At 49.7% G+C, this 12,853-nt stretch overlaps 1 protein-coding gene across 27 annotated transcripts in view; it reads right to left on the bottom strand.

Annotated features, from left to right (window-relative positions):
- Tacc2 (transforming acidic coiled-coil containing protein 2) overlaps positions 1-12,853 on the bottom strand; it is a 208,903-nt gene that overhangs the window by 65,570 nt on the left and 130,480 nt on the right. For 2 of the 27 annotated variants that reach the window (XM_075972508.1, XM_075972512.1), the window contains exon 1: positions 3,010-3,366. The exons of 22 other annotated variants lie outside the window; for them this stretch is intronic. In XM_075972508.1, the coding sequence (XP_075828623.1) occupies positions 3,010-3,077 (68 nt within the window). In that variant the 5' untranslated portion in view covers positions 3,078-3,366. Of the gene's footprint in view, positions 1-3,009; positions 3,381-12,853 lie in introns of those variants that run through there. 3 more of the 27 variants (XM_075972511.1, XM_075972510.1, XM_075972509.1) reach the window with 3 other exon arrangements.

Here is a 12,853-nt window from a genome sequence, read left to right as displayed (position 1 = left end):
ATCCAAAGTAAAATCTACTTCAACATGTAGACTCTAGGGATCCAACAAGTCTGCAGAGGCTTGGTGGGGCGCATTTTGACAGCCCCTAAACCTCTGCTTTCTCTTTGTCCCTCTGTACCCCTTCCTCTGCCAATTTTTGTAACAGCCTCCCTCCTTCTTGCTTCTGTGGCTCCTGGGGGACTAGAGTCCCATGGTTTCCCACGTTTGCGGCCTGTTTGCCTGTTTTCTAGAGTCCGCCAACAGCCGGCCCTGTAAGAGAACCCTGCCCACTGTCTCAGGTTGCACTGGTGCCTCAGTTGATGGGGGGGAGGGGGCTAAGCTGGGGAAGTCCCTGGAACTGATGACAAAGTGCCTGGTGCTGCTTCACTTAGAGGAAGCTACATCCCCAGGGGTTCCCCTTAGAGAGGAGGAGGAATATGGGGCTCATCAACAGGCCTCATTCATCTTTGATGAGGAATAAGTACTTCGGGGTGGGAGTCTCCCCCTCCTCATGACCCATTTCCCATTTGGAAGTGGTTATTGCTGCCCTGACTCCTTCCCAGACAGAGAGGAGCATCTAAAGCAGAAGCCACGGGTTTCACAAAGACCTGGACAGAGGAGATATGAGCGGCTCAGGGCTTCTCAAACTCTACCCCAAACCTCGCAGGAATCTTCAATAAGCACTGGTTAAAAAGGAGATTGGGATCTGGGTGGAGCCTGAGATCCTGCACCTCCGCCAGGGGCCACTGCTCTGGCGTGTGTCCCACTGTGGGACTGCATGGGTTACCTTAAACCTTAGCTCTCTGCTTTACTCCCTTCATCCCACATGCCTTCGGGTTCCCCAGTTTCCCTCCCCCACCCTGGCCCCACTGCTCTCTGAGACAGACAAACCTGTCGACTGGGACTAGGAACACCACCTACAGGCACCCACACTCGAATCTAAGAGAGAAAGTCCTTGGGTCACATCCCAGTTCTCTCTCTTTCACCTTTATGTGCGGTCCCCTGTGAACCCAGCTCTCACCTAAGTAGGAATGTTGGCTCTAGACTCCTGCAGCCATGGCCTGCGACTGGCAGCGGGTGAGCGTGGCCTGCACACCCTGCACACCCGACCCATCCTCTCACAGTGGAGGCCCGTCTCTGCCACTTCTGTATTATTCGTGGGCATGTGTTCTCACACACACACTAAGTACTACGAAAAGGCCATGACTGTACAAGGAAGGGCTGATTTCTTAACATAGTTTTCGTTCTTTCTTTCCTTTCTTTCTTTCTGGTTGGACAGAGCACATCTGTCCATTACTCAGAGATGGGTTGCAGAGGAACAACCTCCCCCAGACTATTTTCTTCCCTCCGGTTCTCCATTACGCTTATGCTGGGGAACGGAGGGTGGGATTTTTGTGAATGAGCAAATAAAACATCTTAACTGTACCCAAAGACATTTCCGAAGTCTCCCGTGGTAAAAACAAGACTGAGTGGACCATGGAAACATTGGAGGAGTAGCTTCCCTCTGAAAGTGGCCACTGGGCCTCAAGTTTTATTCCACTGTCACTGTCCCCTTGGGACAAACTCTTAAAGCCTGTTGTCTAAAAGGACTACATCTACCTAACAGAGACTCTCCAGACTCGGCCCTCAGCATTCCAGAACACAAGGCAGTAACTCAACCAGGAAAGAAGGTAGGGACAGTAGCGATCAGGGGACTTAATGGCTGAAGAGCACTCAATCTGGAGTCGCATTATCCTTTTTGGTCCCTCCAGTGCTCTGGTGGGTGTCAGCTGTGCCAGCGACAGAGCTGGTGTCCTTCGCCAATTTCCAGTTCAGGGACTTCGAAAACTGAGGCTGCACTGGGCCCTTCTTGAGTCCCACCAGGCACCTAACAATACCGCCCCTGAATGGACAGGACAGCAGGGAGCGGGTTCGCATCATAAAACTCCCAAGCCCAGCACACCTCCACTGTAAGGTTCTGCATTCTCGAGTTACAGATAAAGACAAACGATGCTTCCACACCTGCTCCTCCTCGAAGTGACTAGCTGCTCAAAAGCCAGGGCCTGGAAAACCACGCGGTTTATCCCCGCATGACATCACCACATGGGTCCAGCTTCTCACTGAAGACCAGTGAAGGGTGGAATCCCCCCACTCACCCATGATGGGGCCCAAACCCTACTCCACAAAGCATACCAGTCCCTGCTATCTTTCAATCTACATATCAACTATAAGAACCCACAGCACTCTGCCACCCCCACCCCTCAAGCCTCTAGAAATAGTCTCCTCTTTGGAAAAGAGGCGCAGATCTTGGAGTGAACTGGCAGGCCCACTTTGGACAGCAGCCTTACTTGTCGAATTGGGACCTGGCAGGCCGACCTCCAAAAGAGCCTGGGTTAACAGAAACGGCAACTGTAATAGACGCACATCGGCATAAAGGCCACTTGTGATCACATTAGCACTGTGGCTTAGAGAAAAGATCGGATTCCTGGATCGATGCATAGTCAGGCATTGCCTCCACCAATGACAAGGCTGTTTGGCTGTCTATACTAATAATAGCAAGCGGCCTTGTCCTCAGTGTTAGCAGGAGTACAGGGTGATGCCTGGACTAGACCGGCTGTGCATGCACTCTAAGCTCCACGCCAATAGCTAACCCAGACCTGTTCCCAGGGTAGAAAGATGCCGGCATGCACAATATTTCTCCTAGGAGGAGGCCCTCTTTCCTTGATGCCTCCCGTTCCCTAGCAGGAAATACCAGGGGAAGTGAGTGCAGAGAAAAAGATGCCAATAGCACAGAAGCCCCCACCATGTACCCTGCTGCTGAACAACCAAAACCGAATTCCAGACGGCTATTTCTGCTTCCTGGGGCTGCAAGATACTCAGTCCAGCTAGGACACAGAACACTACAAACAGCAACCACCAGGTAAAGCTTTGTAAGGCTACCCAGGCCAGCCTAGGCTTCACGCTGCACCGCATGGGGGAGAGAAGCATTAACAAAGCAGGGCAGCCTCTCCTCCCCTCCGGGGGCTCCAGGCAGCAGAGCACTGTACTTACATGGCCTCAGAAACCTCCAGGTTCAGGTCACTGGCTGGGGCTGGCTGCAGGGACTGCGACCCTCCCATCCTCGCTGAGCCCTGGCGTGCAGGCTAGCCGCGGGCAGGGCCAGCGTCCTGGTGCGGTTCCTCCAGCCCGGGGCGGGCCGGCGGGCGGCCGGGGCTGCTGCACTGCAGATGGGAGCAGCTGCTGGCATCCGTGGTGGTGGCGGCGACTGGGAGCTGCGGCTCGAGGCCGGAGCCGGCCCAGGGGGCGAGCACCGAGGAAGTGTGCACGCGCAAGTGCAGCTGGCGGGCACGCGCCTAGGTGTGCGCGTGAGCGTGGCCGGTGTGCGTGGAACTGCCTGAGAGGAGGCAGTGTGAGCCCAAGCACTGGCGTGATCGGAAAGGATCTTCCCCTCTTAAAGACCCTGCTCAGCCTATGTGTTGGGACTTGATGATGTCACCACCACCAAGTGGCCAGACGCCTGCTTCTTCACAAAGCTCCAACATTGGCTCCGGAAAATGCCGGGAGGAGGCGAAGACCCTCCCTCTACTCACACACCGAGCGGCAGCCTCCAAGACCGGCCCAGAACGCCGGCTAGTGTAGGGTGTCTTTTGAGATGTAAATGCACCGCTCACAGGCAACTTGAGGCCCTCGTCTAGCGATAGACAGAGTTGGGGACAGGTCCCTTCTCGCTCCGGCTCCCACCCCCAGACTGGAGGAGGGCTTCAGGAACCAGGAAAACAGGCTGCACTGGAAACAGGACTGCACACCTGAAAGAACTTTCTTCAGATAGCACAGCTGGGGAAGAACCAAAGTCTGTCCCAGGGCAGCGACCTGGCATGGCTCTCTGGCTCCCAGCTCACTAAGACCAGGCCTTCCTCCAGGTACACTTTCTTAGTTTGACCAAAGTCTGCGGAGGTTGAGGCAAATTGGAGAGAAAGAGGCATATATGGCCACCTTCAGGGACTGGGTCTGCTGTCTGGTCTTTGGCCACCAGAAGAATTTTCTACAAAGACAAGCCCTATGCCATGGAGGCTGTGCTCCTGAGTCAGGACCTCCGTATAACAAGAATATACAGGCAAAAGGTGGCTGTGAGGGACATATAAAGGTTCACCACTGACAGGAAACACAGGCTGGCTTAGGTGCTGGCGACACCCAGTGCCAGACCCCATTTGCCTGTTGGGAAGCAGCCAGGTCTCTAGCTCTGAACGTTTGATTCATCTCTGGACCTTCTCTCACTGGAGGCTACTTGAAAAACATTCTCTTTCCCTGTAAGTGGTTTGAGGACCCCCTTTCACCCCTGTCTGCCTCACATTTGGTGGGCTGGCATTCTGAGCCCTGAACAACTGAATTCAAACACAACTAATTATGGGAAAGCGGAAAGACTCATGTGTCTTTTCCCACAATTCCTCTGCTTACAAGGCAGTTAGTTCTTGAGAAATATATGCATTACGGCCCAAAATAATGGGATGAACGTAAAACCAATCAACCATACAATAAAACCAAAATAAAGCTACCCAACACATTTTAAGATTTCCTCCAATACACTGTTTTCCTCAAGTGTGGCTAAGTCGGCACAGGTCAGCACGTACAGAATTTGCTACTTGCTACAAGCTCCGGAGCTCCAGGCCAGCAGAATTCCCTGGCTCACATTTCTTCCCTGTGTCAAAACACCCTCCCATCAAAACTGCTTCCAGGAATCAGTGACATGAAATCTCCAGGAAACACCGAGGTTTCCTTCTGTATTTAAATGAAAATAGCGAACAATGATGCCAGTCTTGTGGGGTAGGTGACTCTCAGCACCTCCCAGGGAGGCCATCACTCATTGTCAACGGTGATGTCATCTGGTGACAGGGATCCTGCAACTTATTTATCCAATCATATTCATAGGGAGGGGGAAGGGGGTCTTTACTTTTAAAAAAATCTTTTTGGTTCTTTCTGCAGTTAAGGAGCCAAAAGAACCTTACAGTGTGAAGCTAATGCAGAGTCTTCTGAGAAGTGTGTGGCAGACAGACTTCAGTTAGATTACACAGTGGTAAAATGGGTCGTGCTCAGCCCGCACTAGCCGCATTTTGACCCCCAAAGGCTTTATTTTTGCCTCTTTAACTTTCTGCTTCTAGAATCCCTCTTCCACAGTGGCCTTGGATTCTGGGCTGACTGACTGGTAAACACCTTAACGACAAAGGACCAACAGGAAGGGCCACCAAGCAGTGGTGTGGCATGCAGAACACATCCCCTTCTAAAGGAGGAGACTGTCCTTAGTGGTGAGGTTCATCAGGAATGGGAGAACCACCTCATGGGACTCAGACTGTCCTCTCAAAGGGGGAGGATATCACTTCATGGGACCTAGACTGTCCCCCTCAGAGTGGCAGGGAAGCACCTCGTGGGAGCCAGACAGTCCCCCTCAAGGGATGCCAGTTACAGCAACTTCTTCAGACCCTCAGGCAAAAGCAGAACTGAGATAATGGTCTCTTGGCCTGGCCAGGATCGCAAGCTCTCTCAGTGAGGCAAACCCAGCCCCCCACTTCTGCCCACTCCCCATTTTTTTCCTTATAAAATATCAAAGCTTCTGTCAGCGCACGGAAGACAGACCTGGAGTCACTGAACCTTTTATCTGTTCTTCCCAACAGAGTCACATTAATTAACGCTACCCTACACCACGCCTTGTCTCTGACTGGTTTACTGGGACTCCCAGGGCTGGGGTGACAGAGCCACAACCAGAACCTGGTTTGTGCATGGCATGCGGAATCACAGGGCTGTCAGAACGTCCCAAAGGCTTTGAAATGAACCAGAGTTCAAATCCTGCTATCCACCCTTGAGCCAAATGCCTAGGCAAGCAGCCCGCAAGTACTAACTGACACAGAAAAATGAACATACTCTGGAAGGGTTTGGGAGAAATTATGCTAAATAAAATCCATAGACTCTTGGGACCAGGTCCTCCTTTGCCTGCGTAGAATAACAATAAGGCATCATTACAGTCAAGTGCTTCTACTTAGACTCCTAACAACCCCACAGCTACAATATAGTAACATATTATATAGTGGATAATATCACTTCGCTGATATTAAAACTATGCCCCCGAACCATGGTAGAAACAGGGAGCACTGGGCACCTTGGAAGTGACTGACAGCTAAACTTGTGCTGTGTGCTTCCCTACTGAAGAGCCACTCGGACCCGTAGTTAATCTCTGACGCTGACCATGCCCGCCATTTGAACTAAACTTGATTCTTTGGAAATTTAGCCCACAGGGAATGCAAACCTGAAGAAATGGGGAGGGAAAAGGTTGTGCAATGGCCTCCAGGTGTCTCCTGAAATTCCCACAGAAGCCCTAAGCCCTGTTATACTGGAACTCAGAGGAAGGGTCTACGGCAGGTGAATAGGGTTAGATAACATCATTACGGGTCCCCTCATAAAGGAATTAGTGCCCTTATAAGAAGAAAGAGGGGCTGGAGAGAGATGGCTCAGCGGTTAAGAGCATTGCCTGCTCTTCCAAAGGTCCTGAGTTCAATTCCCAGTAACCACATGGTGGCTTACAACCATCTGTAATGCGGTCTGGTGCCCTCTTCTGGCCTGCAGGCATACATGTAGACAGAATATTGTATACATAATAAATAATAAATAAATAAACTGGAAAAATCATTATAAAAAAAAGAAGAAAGAGTCATGTAATTTCCTACACCCCCATAAAAATATGCCAAGAAGAAGGCTATTTGTAAGCCATACAAAGCCTCAAAGAGTTTGCTCATGTGCACACCCTGATCTGAGACACCCAGCCCCCTGGACTATGAGAAAAAGATGTTAGCTGTTTGATCTTGAGTCCATGTTGCTTTTGTTATAGCAGCCAGGCATCCAGAGGCCTGTAGACACAGGCTGGACCCAGGTCCAGTTCCCTCAATGGCTGTGACTCCGCACTCTACTCCGGTTCCCCTTCCTACCTCCCTCATCTTCCCCAAATCACACAAGGTCAAATCACAGATCCGTATGTATTTGCATGGTAGGAAATTCACCAGGGCTTACCAAGAAGCAATAAAACGCCACAGACAGTCTCCCAGTCACTTGTTCCCTCATTTATTCAAGCATGCTCCAAGGCCCTGGCCAGGCCCAGGTCAACGCTGAGGCTGCAGTGGAGTTCCTAGTCCTTCCCTGTACCTTCAGTTATCCAGAGAATGCACAGGTGACTCAGCACTCTGTTTTCCTGACTCACATGCTGGCCGTTCCTCCCATCCTTCCCACCCTGACACCGGTCCAGTCTCCATCCTGGCCTCCCTCTGAAGAACAGCAGAACATCTCCTCTCTAGGACACATCAATTATGCCAATCACTTTCAAACACTGATAAAACCCGGCCTCAAACAGCCCTTGCACAGGGCTTTGACCCTTATCCACATGCAGCGACCGAGGCCCTGAAGGTAGGCCAAGCACACATAGGCAAGCCAAGCACACATGGGCAGGTTCCACTGCCACCTAGCCTACTGATGTCCCACGAGAGTCTAGAAAGCCAGATAAACCAGGAAATGCCTCTATCATCTCTAAAATAATTAGCAATCTACTGTATATTAACACCCCTATAATATTATAGGCCTGGTCTATGTATAGTCATTCAGATAACTCATTCTCACGTTACTAATTGTCAGTAAGCCAGACAAAGATCTGTAACCACAAGATGAACCATGTGATCCAGGCTCCACATTTCACAGCAAGGGTCTGGGGCCCCGTTAGGGCTAGAGACATGGCTTGGTGGTCCTTCTACTTGTGCAGAAGACTGGGGTTTAATTCCTAACGTCTTCATGGCAGCTCACAACCAATTATAACTACAGTTCCAGTGAATCTGGTGCTCTCTTGGCTTCCTTGGGCTCCTGCACACATGTGGTACACATAGATTCAGGCAGACTCACACACATACATATAAAATAACAGATGTGTGTGTTTATATATGTATATAAATTTTATATACGCACACACATATATGTATGTATATGTATACATACATATATATATATATATATTTGTTTTTCAAGATAGGGTTTCTCTGTGTAGCCCTGGCTGTCTTAGAACTTGCTTTGTAGATCAGGCTGACCTAGAACTCAGGGATCCACCTGCCTCTGCCTCCCAAATGTGGTGATTAAAGATGTGCACCAACATGCTCAAAATAAATAATTAAAAAAAAAAAAAGACAGCTAAGTCAGGCTATCCAGTGCCTATCATCTCAGCACTCAGGTGTGGTACAGGAGTGAGGATTAGGAATTCAACATAAGCTTCATCTGCACATCACGTTCAAGGCCAGTCTGGACTATAGGAGGCCCTGTCTCAAACATTATTTGTTTGCTTGTTTTCAAAGAGTGTTTAAAGTACCTCTGACACTTTGAGAAATAAACCTAAGTGGAAGACTACATCTGTCCTATCAGCATTCCTTACCAGCCATGCTGTGGACCCCTGAGCTGCTAATTGCCCAAGCATGTGGGAAAGGAAAGTAGGTCAGATCATAGAACAGCCCAGGAGAGAATGCTAAGGATGGAAACACAGCTACAGAACAGGCTAGGCAAGGTTCTGTTTCTTTTAGCCCAACCTGCAACATCCAACAAACTAGCCAAAATGGTGAGCTCTTGGCTCACTGGAGTCTCAGTCTCAATACAACAGGTGGAGAGTAACTGGGGAAGACACTCAAGATCAGTCTCCGCCCCACCCCAAGGCTGGGTGCACGTGTGCCCCCACACACGTGAACACACACATACACAGCGCATGCATGCATGCCACACACACCAACATACACAATAAATATGTAAAAAATTTAAATAGTAACAAAAAAAATCATTCCATGTCTTGTTATGACATCACTGACATATTCTCTCCTACGTCCTCTACAGGGGACTGAATGTATATGGTGGACAATGGCTTCTACAATAGTCTACCACCAAGCCGGTATTCAGCAGGCACACCAGGAGCTACTGAGCTGACCCCTGGAAACCAGCATCAGAAAACTAGGAAGTTTCCTAGGGAGGTAGGTCTGGTTGCTCCATCCTCTACTGAGAGCCCCACCTGTCATGTCTCCATAGCAACAGGGTATGATGTTGACTAGTTGCACCACCATGTCTCCATGGCAACAAGGTTACATACAAGGAAGCAAAGGGTACCACCAGGACCACATTTTTGTCTGCAAAGCCCCTAATAAACATGATCACTTCTCAACTACTCAGTCTTTCTATTAGCCTCTTGCTGACTGTCAGGGAGATGTTCAATGCCACCGACTACAAGGCAGAGCCACAGGCTGGCCCAAGAGACAGGATGTTGTGAAGTACACAGAAGAAAGCCTGGCCACAGATTCAAAGCTTACCAACGTCCCTGAGAAACAGCAACTGGCACAAGCAGGCCTTGTGTGAAGAGCGGAACCTGGCTAGGGTGACGACCAAAGGCAGCTTTAGAGAGAAGACAGGCGCATGAAAGAACCAAAGACTTCCAGGAAATTGTAAAAAAAAATCACCTACATGCACAGCAAAAGTCAGGATAAAGTAAGGGACAGGCAGCTCTGACACCAGCAGAAAAACACGGTCCAAATCTCCATCCACTGTCATCAAAAGCCACAGTAGTGGTTCTCAACCTGTGGGCCATGACCCCCACAGGGGTCGTATATCATATATCCTGCATATCAGATGCTTACATTACAACTCATAGCAGTAGCAAAATTACAGTTGTGAAGAACAAAATAATGTTATGTTGGGGGTCACCACCAAATGAGGAACTGTATCAAAGGAAGGCTGAGGACCACTGCTCTAGAGTGTGTTAAACTGAGTCCCCGTCGGTCTTTTCACTTCCTTTTTCAAAGTAAAGTTTCAGACATTTCCCTAACTCCTGAGGGTAGAATCTGGATTCCTTCAGCGGATCCATCTTAAGCAGCTTCTCTCGGGTAACAATCTTCTTCGGGCTTTGCCAGACACCCTTCCTAGAACCAACTTTACCAGCTGATCACAAATGACAGACAAACACGGTGTCCCAAGACGGGCATTTGGCTCAGTAAAACCCCACCCTCCAAAGTCCAGGCTCCTAGTTAGAAATAAAGTCAGGGTTCTCTCTGTGCCAATGGACTCACCTGGGCCAGGTGATTGCTTCTGTCTAGGATCAAACAGGCAACCAGTGCTGGCCATCTTTCTCCTTGGTAGCCTTCTACAGAAAGAACGGAAAGTTTCATAGGCACGCTAAGAAAGAAGGTCTGGGTTCTCAAGAGAGTTTTAGTATGTCTGCTGTGTGTGGGGCTCCTCTGAGTTCCTCTGGCGCTGATGCCTCCTGGTCTGCGAGACTACTTTGTATTAGGAATAAAAGGCCTTTTAAGGAAAACATTAGGGTGTAAGCAGAGATGAGAAAGGACACTGCTAGAATGGATGCAAGGCTGGTTTCCCCAGCCAGACTGGAAAAACAGGCTGAGCAGGATCACCTGCCCCGCTCCAGGAACTCTTAGGGGCTGCAAGGAAGCCACTCGGGATAGAAAGGCCTCCAGATGAACACAGTAACCAGCCAATCCAGAAGCCCCAAGTCTCCAGTGAGAGCAAAGAGGAGGCAGCCTGTTCACCCTGAGGTAGATTCCTTTCCAAGCCCCACCAGCAATCAACACAGCCCGGCACACTGCACTCCCCCCTCCCCCGCCCCCTCCCGTGAGCAGTGCCGCAGAAACCAGGCAAAGCAGCTCAGAACTGCTGACTCAAGGCAGAAACCCAGAGCACTGGGCCAGAAATAGCCATGAGAACCGACGGAGAGAGAGCATGTCTGCGGGCAGAGTGAGTGAATGAGCGTGTCAGCATGTGTGTCTGTGGTGTGTGGGGGTGTGTGTGTGTGTTACCAAGCCCTAAAAATATCACCTTCTTTACATAAAACATCCCAGAAACTCAATCTGTAATTCTCCCCATGCCCCATGTCCTAGCTGCACCAGCACACAGCTGTCTGGAGATGCAGGAGATTTGCCCTCTCGAATACTTAGCTCCTTAGGGATTGAATTGTACACATGGAGACAACTGTCCTGTGACCTCAGACTGACTTGAGTCTTGACCTATCTTGCTGACCTTACAGAGATGTTGGGAGAGACCCCGGGGCATAGACATGACTAATGGTTTGCAGAGTCTCGGAGTGCACAGAAACCACTGGCAGGGTCACCATGACTTCACCACACCTTGATGCAGGCTTGGCCAGAGGAGACACTCCCCAGACATAAGAGTGGATGAAGACGATGAAAAGACAAGCCACAAGGCAAACCCGGACTCCCTAGTACACGGTTATCACAGCAGTTCAGGCTGCTACTGTCTCTTGCCTGGACCACGATGACAGCCATATGATCCTCAGACCTCTGGCCTCTCCCTTGCCCCCACCCTCCCCTCCTACCAGAAATCACCCCAAATTAAATTCCTTGTTTTAAATTCCATCTGAACTCTCCCTTGCTTGAAGAGAATAGATAGGTTTCCTTTCTCAATGCCTTGGATCCCAGTGACCCACCAGGCCCAGCTGCAAGTCTCCTGCCATTCTGGAACTAATCTGCAACTATGCCCATGGCCCTAGGTACCCTCACTCACGCCTCTCTGGCTTCTCCCTGATCTGCTGCCTGGGTCTGAGGACTGCTCCACGCCCTCAGGGCTGGCACATGAGCTGACCTTTTTCTACTCTTTGCCATCACCAAGAACCTATTCACACTGCAAACCTCTCTGAGCTATTTGGCTCACATATATTCACTGATCACATTAAGCCCACAAGGTGGTTGCTACTATCCTCATTGCAAAGACAAGTGAACTAAGGGCTGGAGTGATGGCTCAGAGGTTAACTGACTGCTCTTCCGGAGGTCCTGAGTTCAATTCCCAGCAACCCGCATGGTGGCTCACAACCATCTGTAATGAGATCTGGTGCCTTCTTCTGGCCTCCAGGCATACATGGAAGCTGAACACGGTGTACATAATAAATAAATAAATCTTTAAAAAAAAGAGAGAGAGACGTGAACTAAGACCTAAGACTGAGTGGTCAGGTCAGGAGTCCAATGTCACATAGCTCATAAACAGGCCAAGTGACATATCTCCCTACCTTTATACCCCCTCCCTGTTCCACATCACAGTGGCTGGAACCTGGCTTACAAAACACTGGAGTAGACCTCAGACTGGTATACAGGGTCTAGCCTACAGAGACTCTCATCCCCAACAATTCATCCCTTCCCCCTGGCATGAGAGCATCATGTAGCTGTGCTATGGATCGTGTATAGTTCATCCCCACAAAGCCGCACAGGAGTTTAATCCCCAAGCCACGAGTTAATGGCATGAACAAAGTGAAAACGGAATGAGAGGTAAGGCCTTTGGGAGGTACTTAGGTTCAGATAATTGTGTGTGTGTGTGTGTCTGTATATTCATTCATTCTGAGTAAGTCTAGGTAGTTTTATAAGAGGGACAGAGACCAGACAAACAGGTTCCATGGCTCTTGTATGCAATGCTCTATGGGAAAGCAGCAAGCGGGTGGGAGATCCGCTTCTTTTGAATCCTTTACGCAGTATTTGGACAGTCAGCCTCCCAAACGGTTAATGAAATACACGTCTCCTCTTTATACAGTTACCCTGCCTTATTCATTTCATTATAATAACAACCAGCAACAAAACCTAATCAAGACTCTGCCTACAAAATTGGATTGCTGTTGTGGGGAGCTGGCAAAAGGCTAAGCATGAAACCGTGCCGTGCAGTGAGTGCTTCCGAGGAAACTCCAGTATCGGCTTAGGAGAGAAGCTAAGACATCCCTGCTCTCCTCTTGCCCAGGAAAAGCTCTTGGGTCTTGGAGGAGCTTTGGTAGAGGGATGGAAGCTATCTGGGCCATGTGGGAACAGTTTGTCAGAAAGCTTGGCAAGCCCAC

Source organism: Microtus pennsylvanicus, chromosome 5 (assembly GCF_037038515.1).
Source record: "Microtus pennsylvanicus isolate mMicPen1 chromosome 5, mMicPen1.hap1, whole genome shotgun sequence".
Taxonomy (NCBI): Eukaryota; Metazoa; Chordata; class Mammalia; order Rodentia; family Cricetidae; genus Microtus; species Microtus pennsylvanicus.
The sequence above is the reverse complement of the archived record's forward strand: the minus strand, read 5'-3'. Positions and strand labels throughout refer to the sequence as shown.